Genomic DNA, 18,342 nt, shown 5'->3' on the forward strand with positions numbered 1-18,342 from the left:
CTTTGGTGAATAAAAGTACCAATTTCTTTCCATAAGAGCAAAATCTGTACATTATTCCAAACTTTTGGCTGCAAGTATATAATGTAAAAACATGTATACATTTAAAGCCAGTCTAAATACTTTTTATATCACTGTACATCAGGACAATTCATTTCTAGCCAATTAATCATGTCCATAAATTATTGTAACGCACTCAAATAGCCACTATATTTTCCTCAATATTATATTTGCATATATTTCGAAATACTCGATGTTTTCTATTGTAATGCATTAATTAAAGGTGTTTAGTGCAGATCTTGTTTTTCTGGCTTCAGTTTCAGGTGGAGGCGCTGCTGTGACGTCACTGACAAACTTTGACACACACACACACACACACACACACACACACACACACGGATAAATGTCTTTCATCCACCGGGAATAACAGTGGCGAACTCAAGATACATGTTTTTTTTGGTAAAGATGCGTTAATGTGTGTTTTAATGAGTTTAAAGGTGTTTTCGGGAATGTCGGGATAAAGTCATTTCTTCTGGAGTTTCAGCTGTCCGAGCGCTTTCCACATTCAAGGTGTGTATTTACCTGAAGTACTGTTACACCGAGTTTAAACACAAAAGCGACGTTATTGCGGGTATTTGCAACATTGTGTGTCAGTTTTGTTTATTTATTGTGTTTGTGTGTTAGTACAGTGACTCGTTTTGGTTTATTTTGTGTTGTCATGTTACACAGGAAAAGGAAACTTTGACGGTGATGTCATGTTCCTCCTCTTCCATATGGATTACAACTGGAAATCAGAAAGTGGTTTGTGATCTTTTAATATTTATTATAAGTCATATTGATTTAGAGGTTTATTTGAAGTGTTATCAGGTTGTGTTGGTGAGCTAAATGAATTGAATTCAGTGTGTGAGAGTCAGAATTCAGACTGTGTGATCTCAGTGTCACTTTTCACATGTGTTTGAAAAGCTTTGATCTTTGAATCAAATCCATGCTAAAAAAGAAAAGCATGCCTGTATAATATCATAACATTGCCTCTATAAAGCATAAATCTGTGCAAAGTAACTTACTGTTACTTTTTAAACCCAAATAAATACAAAACATTATAGAATTATATTTTGCATAAATTATGATCAAATTTAGGTCCATTTAGATTTTTTGCATTGTGACATTATTTTCAGGACACTTCAGTACATTTTACCCCCAATTCTCATTACAGTAACACGTCCGAATATTTTACTTTTACTATTCCCATAATTTTCAATAGTGCTGCAACTAACAATTATTTTGATAATCGATTAATCTAACGATTATTCGAACGATTATTCGGCGATTATTGCAATGATTAATCGTTAGCTCTTTACCGATTATTCAGCTTGTGCTCTGACTTGTATTAAAGGTTGTATTAAACGTGTCTTACTAACAATAAAGAGCACAAAATCATCTTTTAAAATACCTCTAAATGACATTCACTGAATTAAAGGGAAAAATACTTTTTATTAAGTTTAATTCAGTAAAGAAATTCACTGCAAAAAAAAAAATCCTATTGTTATCAAGTGTTTTTGTCTTATTTTCCATTTAAAATTGTCTAAAAATCCTTAAAACAAGATACATTTACTTGAGAAACAACATATATTTAGACTTGCTTTATGAGAATAGATCTTAAATATAAGTGTATTTTGTATATAAGTGTATTTTTCACTTGTTCTGCGAGTGCAGTAAAAACAAAATATACTTATATTCAAGATCTATTCTCTAAAAGCAAGTCTAATTATCATATATGCTGCTTCTCAGGTCAATGCATATTTTTTAAAAGGATTTTTAGATATTTTAAAATATTTGTATTTTTAATATTATATTCAACATTCTCAGATAACAGTTGTTTATTCTGCAGTATAGCTGCTAAAGTAAATGTACGTTGTTTTAAAGGAGTTTTAGATATTTATATTGGAAAACAAGCCAAAACAAATCAAAACGTATTTTGTTGCCGTGTATAATGGGGCGAAGACAACCCTCTCTCACCTTTCTGTTCACTTCAATCCATTTTTAACTCACAAAAACACAAACTCTCTCTTATTAATAAAGCTGCGTATTGCCAATGTTCTTCAGGATAAGAAATGCACAGTGACACATATATTATGAATCAATAGATCGTGAGCCATCACGTTATAATCTAGCTGCATTAAGCGTGTGCGCTCGAGGGACGAGCGTCCCCATGACACTGAAATTTTTGTTGACAAATTTTTATTGTCAACGTTGTCAATAACGTCGACTAATCATTTCAGCCCTAGTTTTCAATTATAATTCTCACTACCGTAACACATTTGGGCTTTTTACTTTTACTATTCCCATAGTTTTCAGTGATGATTCTCATTACCGTAACACATTTGGGCTTTTTACTTTTACTATTCCCATAGTTTTCAATGATGATTCTCATTACCGTAACACATTTGGGCTTTTTACTTTTACTATTCCCATAGTTTTCAATGATGATTCTCACTACCGTAACACATTTGGGCTTTTTACTTTTACTATTCCCATAGTTTTCTATGATGATTCTCATTACCGTAACACATTTGGGCTTTTTACTTTTACTATTCCCATAGTTTTCTGTGATGATTCTCACTACCGTAACACATTTGGGCTTTTTACTTTTACTATTCCCATAGTTTTCAATGATGATTCTCATTACCGTAACACATTTGGGCTTTTTACTTTTACTATTCCCATAGTTTTCTATGATGATTCTCATTACCGTAGCACATTTGGACATTTTACTTTTACTATTCCCATAGTTTTCTGTGATGATTCTCACTACCGTAACACATTTGGGCTTTTTACTTTTACTATTCCCATAGTTTTCAATGATGATTCTCATTACCGTAACACATTTGGGCTTTTTACTTTTACTATTCCCATAGTTTTCAGTGATGATTCTCATTACCGTAACACATTTGGGCTTTTTACTTTTACTATTCCCATAGTTTTCTATGATGATTCTCACTACCGTAACACATTTGGGCTTTTTACTTTTACTATTCCCATAGTTTTCTATGATGATTCTCATTACCGTAACACATTTGGGCTTTTTACTTTTACTATTCCCATAGTTTTCAATGATGATTCTCATTACCGTAACACATTTGGGCTTTTTACTTTTACTATTCCCATAGTTTTCAATGATGATTCTCACTACAGTAACACACTTTTTATAACACACTTTTTAAATGATAGTTTTTTTTAAACACATTGAAGTAATGAGAATTTGGGGTAAATTTTGTGTAACTGTTATGAATATAATGTCACAATATAAAATTATTGATGCCCCTAAAGTAGATTTAATTTTCTAAATGCAAATTGAATCTTTAATTTGTTTCTATTGATTTGAGTAATTAAGACCAAAAATATTTTTTTTTTTACCATGAGAATCAGCCACCGTCGGTTATTTTTACTTTATTATATAGATTTATGTGGTTTGTTCAGTGGACAAATAACATGGAGAAGAACTGTTTTTGCATCAAGATTTTAGCTTAAAATGATTTAAATGTTTATGGGACAGTGGATGTGAAATGTGTCTGGCTGCTTTTTTTCATCACTTTCAATCACTGTTTGGGTTGGTATAATTATGGACAATTTAAGTACAAATGTTGTTTAAAATAGTTTTAGATGAAGTATGACAGTCTTGTCTCTAAGCATGCTGACTTGAGCTGTATTAAGAACCCGTTTCTATGCTTTTGTGTGTCTGTTTGGTTATTTAATAGTTAATAATGAATCCTCAGAGCTCCTCCTGTATCTCCTGCAGGATGTTGATGTAGTGTGATGAGCTGTGAAGATGAGTGTGACCTCATGGTTCCTGGTGAGCAGCTTGGGCACACGCCACCGGTTGCCACGGGAGATGATCTTTGTGGGTCGAGAGGACTGTGAACTGATGCTACATGTGAGACCCTAAACACACACGTTTACCTAGTTCAATAAATGTGGACATGCCATTATTGTTGTTTTATTAAGCAAATAATAATCACTAAAGACAAGACACAGTCTCTCTCTTAAACTCAAATCATATATTCTGGGATCAGACATCAAACGGGAAACTTGCTTCCCTCTTTATTTGTCTTACTCTGCCGGTTTCAGAATGCAGTGCTTTCAAACTGTTTATACATTTCTGTTGGTCTGTGGTTAGTTTAGAACGGGCCACTCACCACAACAGCTTGTTTAGAGTCAAAAGACCCCCGTCCTGTGTATTCAAACCTCATTCTCTCCCTGCCTGCATATGAACTGTGGCTTGCACTGGTATTTCCGTTGCATTCCTCACCAGCAGTATGAAATGCATTGTTTTATACTCTTTCAAAATAACTGCAGAAACATCAGATTGATTGCAATTTGAAGTTGCATACACACAAAATAATTTACAGTACATAAAGCTGTACATAGTTAAAGTACAGCGGCCCCACAAAGTGTCACTTCAGTCACTGTTAAAAATGTCTTGATGTCATTGCATTGATTAGATAAAATATCAAAGCCGCAAGTTGCATTTATTTTTAAACAAAAGGAGCGTAATCACACTTTATAAGCAAAACATTTCATAAAAACTATAGTTTTTAAAATGAATACAAAAAATTACACTGTATGGTGGTCAGATGATAGTAATACTTTTTGTGGCCAGTGTACTTCAGATCATATGATGCATATTCAACATGCATTAAAAAGAATGATAGTAGAAGCAAACATGTCACCCAAATAGATAAATCCATTCAACACTTGAACATTGAATCTCTGTTAAATTCACATTCTGCAGAAAAACCTAATGAAAGGTCTAATGAAGCTCTGGAGTCTGTCATAGCCCTTTTCCACTGAAATTGCGATGGTACTCGTGCCGAGCCTGTGCTCCGCTGGTTCACGGCCGGGGCAATCTGGAGCCTATGGTAAACCGGCCGCTCTTTTCAACTAACCTGAGAGCCGAACGATGATGTAACGGGTTACTGTCTACATGGAAATGTGCGGAAGATTTCAAGAGTTCGCACCGGGTCAGAAACCTGCACCCGAACCATGCCGGTGGAAAAGGGTTATCAGAGGGTTTTAACAATGACATGAGCTCAGAGGAGTTACTGATGGCCAGTAATGAGGCTGTAAATGAGTTTGGACAGAATCTCACTGCAGCGGCCTTGTTGCATGAACGATTCTGACTCTGATAACACTGGTACTTGTGTCTTCCTCTGACCAAATGTAAATGCTTATCTGTGAGTAAACTGTCAGGTTTGTCTCCATGGAAAAGGCATTTTTTGATCTTAAATGCACTTTAGAGTGTTTCTTCGACTTCTTTAAGCACTGTGGATTTCTTGTCTAGTTAAAACATTTTCCACTCTCTCACTTAGGGCTGCTAGCATCACCGTGTCAGCCGCGTGACGTAAATATATTAACTTGCATGAAGGACCTTGAATTACAATTTTGAAATAATGTAATTGAATGAGTTTAGTAAAGTATTAGATCCTTAGTAACTGTGTTGTGCATTCACTTCATTGCAGATTTCAGTTGTAATATTATATTTATGCTTTTGATGGCATATTCATTTCACATTTATATATATATATATACAGTGTGTATATATATATATATATATATATATATATAATGTATATGTTTCATTTGAAAATTGATTTAAAAAAAAAGCTCTTTAATTTACCGTGTTTCAGCACTTTCATCTATCAACACACAGCTTAGGCCAGAATAATCCTCACAATACTATGACTGTATCATTTGAATAAACAAGGTTTTATTCAACAAGGTTTTTCTTTTGCTCAGCGAGTAAAGACGTTGACTATCACCCCTGGAGTCGGGAGTTCAAATCCAGGGTGTGCTGAGTGACTCCAGCCGGGTCTCCTAAGCAACCAAATTGGCCCGGTTGCTAGGGAGGGTAGAGTCACATGGGGTAACCTCCTCGTGGTCATGATTAGTGGTTCTCGCTCTCAATGGGGCGTGTGATAAGTTGTGCGTGGATCACGGAGAGTAGCATGAGCCTCCACGTGCTGTGAGTCTCCGCGGTGTCATGCACAACGAGTCATGTGATAAGATGCGCGGATTGACGGTCTCAGACATGGAGGCAACTGAGATTCGTCCTATGCCACCCGGATTGAGGCGAGTCACTACGCCACCACGAGGACTTGGAGCGCATTGTGATTGGGCATTCCAAACTGGGGAGAAAAGGGGAGAAAAAAAAAAAAAAGTAAATAAAGTCTCTAATCTAAAGTGTGTCATTTCTGCACCACTGAACGGAATTTCAAAAATAAACATTTCTGAAAACCCCATCTTCTGCTGATCAAACAAACAGATAGTCCCGCCCATAACTCAGGAATTTTTGATAGCACCACAGAGACACCGTGTTTAAATTTTTTACAAATGGCTTACTTGCAGTTACATTTACATGTATGCATTTGGCAGACACTTTTATCCAAAGTGACTTACAGTGCCCTTATTACAGGGACAATTCCCCCCGGAGTAACCTGGAGTTAAGTGCCTTGCTCAAGTACACAATGGTAGTGGCTGTGGGGATTGAACCAGCAACCTTTTGCTTACCAGTTCTGTGCTTTAGCCCACTACACCACCACTACTCCGTTGTGTCTGCATATTAATCCGGGATAGGAGGAAGTATTTTAACACTTAAAAAGTTGCACACTTCAAGGGTTTTCAGCCATCCTGCAATGGTGGTCTTTGGTCATAGTTTGTTCCCTAAACTTTGTATAAGAGCTGCAGACAGGACAATGTTTTAATCGTATGTTCTTTAAACGGCTCTTCTTTTCTCTGTTTAAGGATCTAGATCATTGTGTTTAAGCTAAAGATTGTTTTCTATCCCTTTGTAATTTGAACATTGGATTTGTTTGCACGTTTATTTTATGATAAGGCTTCACAATGTTGCTATCCTACAGTACTCTCTGTGTTCCTTGCACCTTCACAGTCTCGCAGTGTGGACAAACAACACGCCGTGATCAACTATGATGCGTCCACGGACAAGCACCTGGTCAAAGATTTGGGCAGCCTCAATGGGGTAAGTTTAACTTGCTATTCTGCATAAGCATTTGTTTTAGATCGCTGTAAATTTTCATTTGTGTTTTTTTTCCTCATCTATCCGCAGACATTTGTGAATGATCTTCGTATTCCCGATCAGACGTACATCACCCTGAAACTGACCGATGTCATTCGCTTTGGATATGATATCCTTCCTCAAACTGAAGTGACGTTGTGGAGTGTAAATCCTGTGTGGTTTGAGTCAGGGCTTTAGATTACACTGCGAACCCTGCGTGAAAACCAATAACCTTGCAGAAACTCTGTCTGATAATGACCAGAAAAGCAGCTTTGTTGTTTATGAGACAGATTTGCCCAGTATTGCACTGTTGTTCAGGACAGAGTTGTATCAGCACAATAGAAATGATGGTACAAGCAATTTGAATGAAACCGTGGTTGATCTTGGAAGTTTTGTCCTTTCTATGTTCATTATTGTACAGTTTGTGCTGTCACACAGTTTGTTTGTTCTTAACTATTCACACATTCACATATATACATCCTGGAGAGAAGCCAACACAAATTGCCTGAAGAAGCACTGAAGGTACTTTTATATTAAAGGAATAGTCTGGGTTCAATACAAGTTAATCTCAGTCGACAGCATTTGTGGCATAATGTTGATTACCACAAATATTAATTTCGACTCGTCCTTCCTTTTCTTTAAAAAAAGTGAGAATCTGTTTTTTACTAAGTAAACATTATGCATGTTAACATGATTTTAGTGTGAACAAGTCATTTACTAACCACATCTATGTAAAGCTACACTATATCAAATTTTACATCTATGTTACCATGATGACATAACACTGTAAACTCTAAAACGACCTTAAAAACTATGATTTAAACAACTTTACAGCTCAAATAATACATGAGTTTTAACACCTTGTCCTAACAAGATGCGACGTGATAAGATTCCAGCAACAAGCAATCTGTCTGTCCACACCAGGCGTGATGTGACACCGCGATATTCACTAAAATGAGGATAATTTTGTATTTTATTTTATTTCCTCCCCTTTTCTTCCCAATGTGGAATGCCCAATTCCTAATGCTCTCTAAGTCCTCGTGGTGGCGTAGTGACTCGCCTCAATCCGAGTGGCGGAGGACGAATCCCAGTTGCCTCCACGTCTGAGACCATCAATCCTTGCATCTTATCACGTGGCTTGTTGAGCGCGTTACCGTGGAGATGTAGTGTGTTTGGAGGCTTCACGCTATTCTCCGTGGCATCCACGCACAACTCACCACGCGCCCCACCAAGAGCGAGAACCACGAAGACCCAACGTGACTCTACCCGCCCTAGCAACCGGGCCAATTGGTTGCTTAGGAGACCTGGCAGGAGTCACTCAACACGCCCTGGATTCGAACTCACGACTCCAGGTGTGGTAGTCAGCGTCTTTACTCGCTGAGCTACCCAGGCCCCCCAAAATGAGGATAATTGACAATAAAATGTAGAAAATAGCAATCACAGACAGAACAGTATGTTTATTGAACACAACTCATTTTCTCACATAAACTCCATAATGCTTTCTACAGCAAGCCCTGAGAGGATAATTATACAACCACACACATGCACAGGGAAAAGTTACTTTGTGAATCGCATCCTTATTCAGTCTGTTATGATTGTTTATGTTCACGCGGTACTCCTGTTGTTATTTCTTCAATCTCCACGTGACATGGAAGCAGAGAGAAAGTCAGAATGAGCCGGTTTGTCTCGCCTCTGCCATTCTGATCTGGTGTGTGTGTGAGAGACAGAGCTCCGACTGAAGAGAACGATACCTCAAGCACAACATTTGGTAGGTGTGTGACACCCCCCGGCCAAAATCAAGTTGCTCTGAACTGGATAGTGAGAAGCCGACTTTAATATACTGCAATAAGAATAATTTTAGACATATTTGTTGACTGTACTGCCTCGTGCGACTCAGAAATAGAAACCATTCCAAAAATAGAAAGCCCTGTCGCTCTTCGCGTGTCGTGTCTGGTTAGGACACGGTGTAACAGAAGAATTAATGCAAGTGCTTTTATAAAATTATAAGCTTCTCATTTCTGCCTTTAAACCCTCCAAAAATTGGCCCCATTGACTTCCATTGTAAGTGTCTCACTGGAACACAGATTTGTGCTTTTTTTAAAGAAAAGGAGGAACGAGTCGAAATACATTTTTATGGTAATCAACATTATGCCACAAATGCTGTCGATTGAGCTTCACTTGTATTTAAACTGGAATATTCCTTTAATGTAGTTTTTTTATATATATTTTTTTTATACCTGGCCAGCTGCTTAATCAATAGAGTTAATCACTGATACATTTTATTTTTGTGCATATGTGTGTTGTGTTATTACAAATGTAATTTATTTTTTGGATGTCAGCATGAGAAATACACCAGTCAGCTTCAGTTGAGTCAAGATACACTGGAAACCAAGAAACACGGACACACAGATGAGAGACGGCGAAACACCAACATATCACGTGTTAAACCAGACAAAACGGAGCACAAAAAAATCACAGGTAACAAACAGACCCTAATAAACACTTAAGTCAATATGTCGCCCGGCCTTCAGCCACTCCCCAACCTTTAGCGGACAACAGCCACTCCTCCCCGGGTGGACCGGAGCAAGTCCTCCAACCCCTGGTGGATGGAACGCCCCTCCGCGTTTTGGTAGCCGGTAGGGAGCCCCTCCGCCCCTGGCAGCGGCTCCACTGCTCCAGGCGGCCGGCAGCGAGCCCCTTCTCCCCTCGCGGTCGGTAGCCGTTCCTCCACGTCCAGGCGGCCGGTAGTGACGACTCCGTCCCTCGGCGGATGGCCACGGCTACTCCTTTGGGTTGGCTGGTAGTGGCGAGGACCCAACGACAGCGCATCCCTCCTACTTCCCGGGCATCAGCACCAATGTAACAAGTTGTGGTTAGGAAAGGAGGAGGCGGGAACCGGCTGAACAATCAAAGTAACATTTTAACAGGAACTTAAACAAAAAGACACAAAAACATAAACGCACACATGGCAGCTGCATGTGGCTCTCTCTCTCCCAAACTGCCACATTCTGCTGCACTTATCCCCCTCCTTGGCTGATTAGCCCGATTGGGGGCTGGGCATGCATAGTCACAGCTCGGCCCCACGCTCCTCCTCGTCACAATATAAAATCATGCAATCCTAAAATATTTCTATCCTAAATTCTTCACATTCAAATGTTTTCTTTTAAGGCTCTCCAGTTAAACCCATGGGGCAAGAGCCATTATTTGTCATGAAGGAAGATTCTGTGTTTCTTCATTCTATCATCTCCACAGAAATAGAGTAAGCGGGCGTCTCCTCCTATGTGTCATTGCTTGTCATTAACTTTGCGTGTATGAACCCACAACGACCAAGGACATTTGCCATTACGTGAACATTAAAAGTGAAACCTGAGTGCTTTGCGTTCACTATCAAAATCCTCATTAATATGTTCATGTTTGAGTTTGGCACAAACCTCCACAATCTTCACGCTCTTCAGGAGCTGCTTTTAAGGCAGTCCACGGTGCGGCCCAGGCGGTCAGAGCTCATTTTTGTAGTGCTCACGTAATGCAAAAAAACACCAGAAAATAAGACACAAACATGCGCTGTTCATTTCTGTATTCCCTTATTTGGATAGAAAAATGTGATTGGAAATTGAAGTGCACAATAATCACGGTTATCTCAAATAATCAGGGTAAGATCAAATAACCACGATCAGACGATTATTTAATAATCGCGACAGGCCTAACAAGCCCTCTTATTTTTCAACCAGGCACCTCCAACCACCTGTCGTATAGAGACACTTCACACCATCCCACCTGAATCAAGTTTCCTGATCAAAGTCAAAGGAAATTGAATGCAGCACTTCATCTACACAGCTAAAACCTAAACTTACCTAAAACTTTAACCGTATTCTTTTGCTGCTTTGCAAGCACTGACATCTCCTTCTGGATAATGCAAATCTAGTGTCAAGACATTCTCTCTGTGTAGAAGAGTTCAGACACAGACAGACACTGGTCTGATTTGATGTGAGCAGTGGTGTTTAATCTGTTTCAGGTTGGCATTACCCTGCTGCAGGTGACTGCAGTGTCTAAACATGTGCCATGATGGGATTACTGTTAAACCCAAATGTCCAAATGTTCTGTTTGAACTCGTGTTCTTGTACATTTTAATTCATGTGCACAAGAACGCTGTAGTAAAGTAGAACGAATTGTTTTGCATGTTGTCTAGTTTGTGGTGTTTGAATGAATGATGTGATCAAGTATAAATTGTTCAGTGTGTAATTGGTCCTGTGGTGTTTGTGCTCCACACATGAATGATCAGAATCAGAATCAACTTTATTGCCAAGTATGCTTACACATACAAGGAATTTGTCTTGGTGACAGGAGCTTCCAGTGTACAACAATACAAAAACAAATAATCCTCTCAGCAGTCCGAATTGTCCTTTGTAGTCTTCTGATGTCTGATTTCGTAGCTGAACCAAACCAGACAGTTATTGAAGTGCAGAGGACAGATTCAGTGACCGCTGAGTAGAACTGTATCAGCAGCGCCTGTGGCAGGTTACATTTTCTCAGCTGGCGAAGGAAGTACAACCTCTGCTGGGCCTTTTTCACAATGGAGTCAATGTGGGTCTCCCACTTCAGGTCCTGTGAGATGGTAGTGCCCAGGAACCTGAATGACTCCACTGCTGCCACAGTGCTGTTTAGAATGGTGAAGGGGGTCAGTGTTGGGGTCTTCCTCCTTAAGTCCACAATCATCTCCACCGTTTTGAGCATGTTCAGCTCAAGATTGTTTTGACTGCACCAGACAGCCAGCTGTTCAACCTCCCTTCTGTATGCAGACTCATCGTCATCTCGGATGAGGTCGATGACAGTGGTGTCATCTGCAAACTTCAGGAGCTTGACAGAGGGGTCCTTGGCGATGCAGTCACTGGTGTAGAGGGAGAAGAGTAGTGGAGAGAGCACACATCCCTGGGGGGTACCAGTGCTGATTGTACAGGTGCTGTAAGTGAATTTCCCCTGTCTCACAAGATGCTGCCTGTCTGTCAGAAAGCTGGTAATCCACTGACATGGGAACAGAGAGTTGGTGTAGTTTATTCTGGAGTATAGCTGGAATGATGGTGTTGAAAGCTGAACTGAAGTCCACAGAAAGGATCCTTGCATATGTCTCTGGTCTGTCCAGATGTTGCAGGATATGATGCAATCCCACGTTGACTGCATCATCCACAGACCTGTTTGCTCGATAAGCAAATTGAAGAGAATCTAGAAGGGGTCCAGTGATGTTCTTCAGGTGGGCCAACACCAGTCTCTCAAATGATTTCATGACCACAGACGTCAGAGCGACAGGTCTGTTGTCATTAAGTCCTGTGATTTTTGGTTTCTTTGGGACAGGAATAATGATTGAGCATTTGAAGCAGCATGGGACTTCACACTGCTCCAGTGATCTATTGAAGATCTGTGTGAAGATGAGGGCCAGCTGGTTAGCACAGGATCGAAGACACGCTGGTGAAACGCCATCTGGGCCTGAAGCTTTCCTCGTCTTTTGTTTCCAAAAGACACGGCTCACATCATCTTCACAGATCTTGCACATAACTGGTAATCAGAATCAGGTTGCTGGTTCGATCCCCACAGCCACCACCATTGTGTCCATGAGCAAGGCACTTAACTCCAGGTTGCTCCTGCGTCTGCCAAATGCATAAATGTAAAATGTAATGTAATTGTAACAGTGAACATACACAGTTTAACCCTCAGCACACTAAAGCAATAGGAGGAAAAAAAACGTTGGTTTACCGTTTATCAAGTAACGAAACTTTGCTTGGTGCAGAACAATTTGTAATAATGTGAAACCTTGTAACAGTCACAAAGTCCTCTTTGCAGCCTGAACTTGAATCTTTGTGACACCTGCACTAAAAACAAGCTTGACAAGGTATCTTAAGTGTTTTCGCTGAAGGAACAGCGAGATGTGGTACAACAGTCAAACACATCCATCCAGCGTGTGTTTACATAGGACACACGCAAAAGCAGATTTAGTGTGAACGACCCCTAACTTGTCCGTTCGCGCATGTCTGTGAGTGAGATAGGTAGGCCTGTTTATTTTTTCTTACTTGAAAAACTGATCCAAAACCCTAATGGTCCCATTAGGCCCGGGTCGGATTGCACACCTCTAATGGGCTACTACTTTATTAAGAGAACACACACACCATTTTCACCTGCATTAAAAGAGGGACTCCAGTCCGATCTAGAGAGCAGAATATCACAGAGACTAAAGGGTGCCAGACTCATTTGGTATGTTTTGCATGGGCAAACACCACTCACATTTATATAATGTAGAAATCTTGCTGTTCTGTTAAATGATTGTTCTGTAGCCGGTTTTTTAATGGTCAACCACAAAAATGAGTCTAGTGCATCAACATAAAGTGAAATAGTAAATGAACAGGGACACACAGACACATATTTGTTTAGGAATGGTGTTACTCATGGAAAATGTAGGAGTTCCAAAGCTGTGTGAACTGGAAGACCGGAGTTTTCCAATGAAAACAGCATTCTGGCTGCGTCCGCTGTGTTTGTAAATGGAGTGTAAGTAGTTCCTATAAAACTGTTCAGATGGGCAATATGGTATAGTGGATAAATGCTCAGAAGAAACTTTTCATGGAAACCTTGGAAATTTATAAAGACGTGTTTTGCAGACTTGGACATATAGTGGAAATAATGTACAGTACTGTGAAAAAGTATTTGCCCCCATCCTGATTTCTTCTGTTTTTGTGTGTATTTCATACTAAATTGTTTAAGAAATTCAAACAAAATCGAACATAAAACAAAGGCAGTCTGAGTAAACACAAAATACAGTTTTTAAATGATAATGTTATTTATTGAAGCAAAAAAGTTATCCAATGCCAACTGGGTCTGTAGGGGCCGTTTACACGACAACGTTTTCAACTAAAAACGGAAAACTTTTTATGCGTTTTGGCTGTTTGTTTACACGACAGTGGTGTTTTGGGGCCTGAAAACGCAAACTTTTGAAAACGGGTTTCAAAGTGCAAGTTTTTCGTCTCCGTGTAAACATACAAAAACGTGAATTTGTGAAAACGATGATGTCATGCTCATGCGTATTACGTGTTCAGTCTATAGACGTGCGCGCGAGTACTTCAAAACAACGTGCGAGACATTCAAAACTACAATGGCGGACTACAGGAAGAATGCTTATGTATGCAGGCGTGTAGTGTTTCTTTACAAAGTGACATCGCCAACTACTGGCCTGGCATGCATAATACAGTGTTTTTAGTCGTTTTCGTGGATCCGTGTGAAGGGGGATCGTTTTGACAACGTTGTCATCTGTACGCGAAACTTTTCAAAAACACAAAGGAACAACTTTTCCGTTTTTAGTACATCGTTGTCGTGTAAATGTACTCTTAGTTACTAAATGCCCAAATCTATGAAACTGGATTCATATTGGAGTTCAGCTGGACTAGACACACCCAGACCTGATTACTGCCAGCCCTGTTCAATCAAATCAACACCTAAAGAGAAATTTTTCAACAGCATGAAGTTGGCTAAAAGCTCTCATCCAGTAGCACACTATACCAAGGTCCAAAGAAATTCCAGAAATGATGAGGAAGAATGTGATTGAAATACATCAGTCTGGGAAGGGTTACAAAGCTATTTCAAAGGCTCTGGGACTCCAAAGAACCACAGTGAGAGCCAGTGAGAACCACAGTGAGAGAGAAAACTTGGCACAGTAGTGAACCTTCCCAGAAGTGGTCGACCTTCCAAAAGTCCTCCAGAGCACAGTGACGACTCATCCAGGAAGTCATAAAAAAGCCAAGGACGGCATCCAAGGAACTGCAGGCCTCTCTCACAGAAATAAAGGTCACTGTTCATGACTCCACTATCAGAAAGACACTGGCCAAAAATGCCATCCATGGAAGAGTGGCGAGGCGGAAACCACTGTAACCCAGAAGAACATTAAGGTTGTGGGGATGCGTTGCTGCTTCAGGACGACTTGCAATAATTGAGGGAAACATGAATTCTGCTCTCTACCAGTCATCAGTCCGTGAGTTGAAGCTCAAGCACAACTGGATTATACAGCAAGACAGTGATCCAAAGCATAGGAGTAAGTCCACCTCTGAATGGCTCAAAAGAAGCTAAATTAAAGTTTTGGAGTGGCCTAGTCAAAGTCCTGACTTGAACCCGATTGAGATGCTGTGGCAGGACCTTAAACGGGCAGTCCATGCTCGAAAACCCTCCAATATGGCTGAACTAAAGAGTGGGACAAAATTCCCCCACAGTGTTGTGAAAGACTGATCTCCAGTTATCAGAAGCGTTTGGCTGCAGTTGTTGCTGCTAAAGGCGGCACAACCAGCTATTAAGTTTAAAGGGGCAGTTAGTTTTTCACATGGGTGATATAGGTGTTGGATAAACTTTTGCTTCAATAAAAAATATATATATTTGAAAACTTAATTTTTTTGTTTACTCAGGTTGCCTTTGTTTTATGTTATATCTCATTGGAAGATCTAAAACGATTTAGTATGAAAAATACACAAAAATAGAAGAAATCAGGAAGGGGGCAAATACTTTTTCACATCACTGTAATCTGATAAAGTCTTGAAAACGTCACGAAAATTTGTCAAAAATGGAAGGAGTCCTTTGTTTACGTTATTAGTTTTTTATAAGAGTTATGAACGTAAGAAGTGTTTTTGGATGGAGCTGAAAGCTAACAGTACAGACTCAATCTTAGCGACATAATGAGAATATTACACATCTGTCACTTCCTGTAGTTTGTGACCTGGTCCTGCCCAACTGATTCATGAGAATGAATCATATTTAATTATTGTCACACTGTGAGATGTTAGTTTCTGCTTCAGATGTTAGTTTCTACTTCAGTTTCTTGATTTTTCACCAAGTGAAACATTTATCAGTGGTGTTAAACTCCTCCCACTGTCTTGCATGAATGCTGTCTTTGTATTATGGTTCAAAAATGGTCGTTTTTGTTTTGTAAAAAGACAATCAGCTTGTGTTTTGTTAGGTTTGGGTGTTACAGTGATACCAGGCTGGTCAGTTGTCATATTCTAAAGCCGACATGGGTGCAACATGACATCACCACCCGAACTCGATTACCTCTTTTAAAAGTGGGTCAACATCTTAGACATTTCAACATAATGAAAAATAACTTGCATCCAAAATAAAGCTAGACAAATAAAACTACTAAAGTATTGTGCACTTGGATGGTATTAACACCCTCTGCTTTCTTTGGCCACTGGATTGGATCTAATGGTTTGTTTCCGGTCTTGTCCTATTTGTTGATTCTGCATACTGTCACTATGACATCCATGTCCATACTGCAGCTTGCATTAACCAGCATGACTGGTTATCTGCAACAGGCAGTGGGCTGCTAGATTAATACACTTTAAACAGCTGATGGTTTAGATTGCTTTGATTACATGTGTGTAGTTGGGTGGAGTCGAGACTGCATTCTTCAGTTGCACCTATGCCGCTGTGCTATTAGCAAAATCACTCGGATTCTTTCCAAGGGGCTCCAAGCCAGATATGCAAAGTGAAAGTTTTTCCACCGTTTTGAATTAGCTTAATCTTTTGGGCTTGTTATTGATCAACTGCCAATTGACTTGCATTAAAGCCAGTTGATAGTGGTTTAATCCTTTAATGTATACCTCGGGTCTTTAGTGACCCCAGGACCTCCCTGTACCTCATCCATTTTTTGGAGTTATGCCCATACCTCATTAGTATTCCTCAACCTTTCTCTTCTGAATAGTGTAACAAAACAAATGCCAAAATTGTGCAAAATATTTTTCATAACTGTTTAATTTACCTGCTTAACTGCTTCTTTTTTTTTGCGCTTCCATAAATCATGTTTTATTTCATATCTATTATATATATTTCTTTATTACAAGGCAAATTAGTACTTTATTCATACAAATGACTACTATATCGTGTCGATTTTCTGTGTGACAATGCTGAATTATCAGTGTTCCATATGCATGTACACATAGAGTTGAAGTCAGAAGTTTACATACGCCTAAGTCAAATACATTTAAACTCAGTTTTTCACAATTCCTGACATTTAATCGTAGAAAACATTCCCTGTCTTAGGTCAGTTTGGATCACTACTTTATTTTAAGAATGTGAAATGTCAGAATAATAGTAGAGATAATAATTTATTTCAGCTTTTATTTCTTTCATCACATTCCCAGTGGGCCAGAAGTTTACATACACTTTGTTAGTATTTAGTAGCATTGCCTTTAAATTGTTTAACTTGGGTCAAATGTTTTGGGTATCCTTCCACAAGCTTCTCACAATAAGTTGCTGGAATTTTGTCCCATTCCTCCAGACAGAACTGGTGTAACTGAGTCAGGTTTGTAGGCCTCCTTGCTCGCACACGCTTTCTCAGTTCTGCCCACAAATGTTCTATCAGATTGAGGGCTTTGTGATGGCCACTCCAATACCTTGACTTTATTGTCCTTAAGCCATTTTGCCACAACTTTGGAGGTATGCTTGGGGTCATTGTCCATTTGGAAGACCCATTTGCGACCAAGCTTTAACTTCCTAGCCGATGTCTTGAGATGTTGCTTCAGTATATCCACATAATTTTCCTTCCGCATGATGCCATCTATTTTGTGAAGAGCACCAGTCCCTCCTGCAGCAAAGCACCCCCACAACATGATGCTGCCACCCCCATGCTTCACGGTTGGGATGGTGTTCTTCGGCTTGCAAACCTCACCCTTTTTCCTCCAAACATAACGATGGTCATTATGGCCATTTTGTTTCATCAGACCAGAGAACATTTCTCCAAAAAGTAAGATCTTTGTCCCCATGTGCACTTGCAAACTGTAGTCTGGCTTTTTTATAGTGGTTTTGGAGCAGTGGCTTCTTCCTTGCTGAGCAGCCTTTCAAGTTATGTCGATATAGGACTCGTTTTACTGTGGATATAGATACTTGTCTACCTGTTTCCTCCAGCATCTTCACAAGGTCATTTGCTGTTGTTCTGGGATTGATTTGCACTTTTCACACCAAACTACGTTCATCTCTAGGTGACAGAATGTGTCTCCTTCCTGAGTGGTATGATGGCTACGTGGTCCCATGGTGTTTATACTTGCGTACTATTGTTTGAACAGATGAACGTGGTACCTTCAGGTGTTTGGAAATTGCTCCCAAGGATGAATCAGACTTGTGGACGTCCACAGTTTTTTTTTTTCTGAGGTCTTGGCTGATTTCTTTTGATTTTCTCATGATGTCAAGCAAAGAGGCACTGAGTTTGAAGGTAGCCCTTAAAATACATCCACAGGTACACCTCCAATTCAGTACACCAC

At 39.6% G+C, this 18,342-nt stretch overlaps 1 protein-coding gene across 5 annotated transcripts in view; it reads left to right on the forward strand.

The window, feature by feature from the left end:
- The first annotated feature begins 400 nt into the window (after nt 1–400).
- LOC127410683 (centrosomal protein of 170 kDa protein B-like) overlaps nt 401–18,342 on the forward strand; it is a 30,593-nt gene continuing 12,651 nt past the window's right edge. For all 5 annotated transcript variants that reach the window (XM_051645839.1, XM_051645840.1, XM_051645842.1 and 2 more), the window contains exons 1-7: nt 401–567; nt 727–798; nt 3,794–3,928; nt 6,941–7,030; nt 7,118–7,196; nt 7,530–7,588; nt 9,406–9,544. In XM_051645839.1, the coding sequence (XP_051501799.1) occupies nt 3,824–3,928; nt 6,941–7,030; nt 7,118–7,196; nt 7,530–7,588; nt 9,406–9,544 (472 nt within the window). In that variant the 5' untranslated portion in view covers nt 401–567; nt 727–798; nt 3,794–3,823. The remainder of the gene's footprint in view (nt 568–726; nt 799–3,793; nt 3,929–6,940; nt 7,031–7,117; nt 7,197–7,529; nt 7,589–9,405; nt 9,545–18,342) is intronic.

The sequence above is a fragment of the Myxocyprinus asiaticus genome, chromosome 20, assembly GCF_019703515.2.
Source record: "Myxocyprinus asiaticus isolate MX2 ecotype Aquarium Trade chromosome 20, UBuf_Myxa_2, whole genome shotgun sequence".
In the NCBI taxonomy this organism is placed as follows: domain Eukaryota; kingdom Metazoa; phylum Chordata; class Actinopteri; order Cypriniformes; family Catostomidae; genus Myxocyprinus; species Myxocyprinus asiaticus.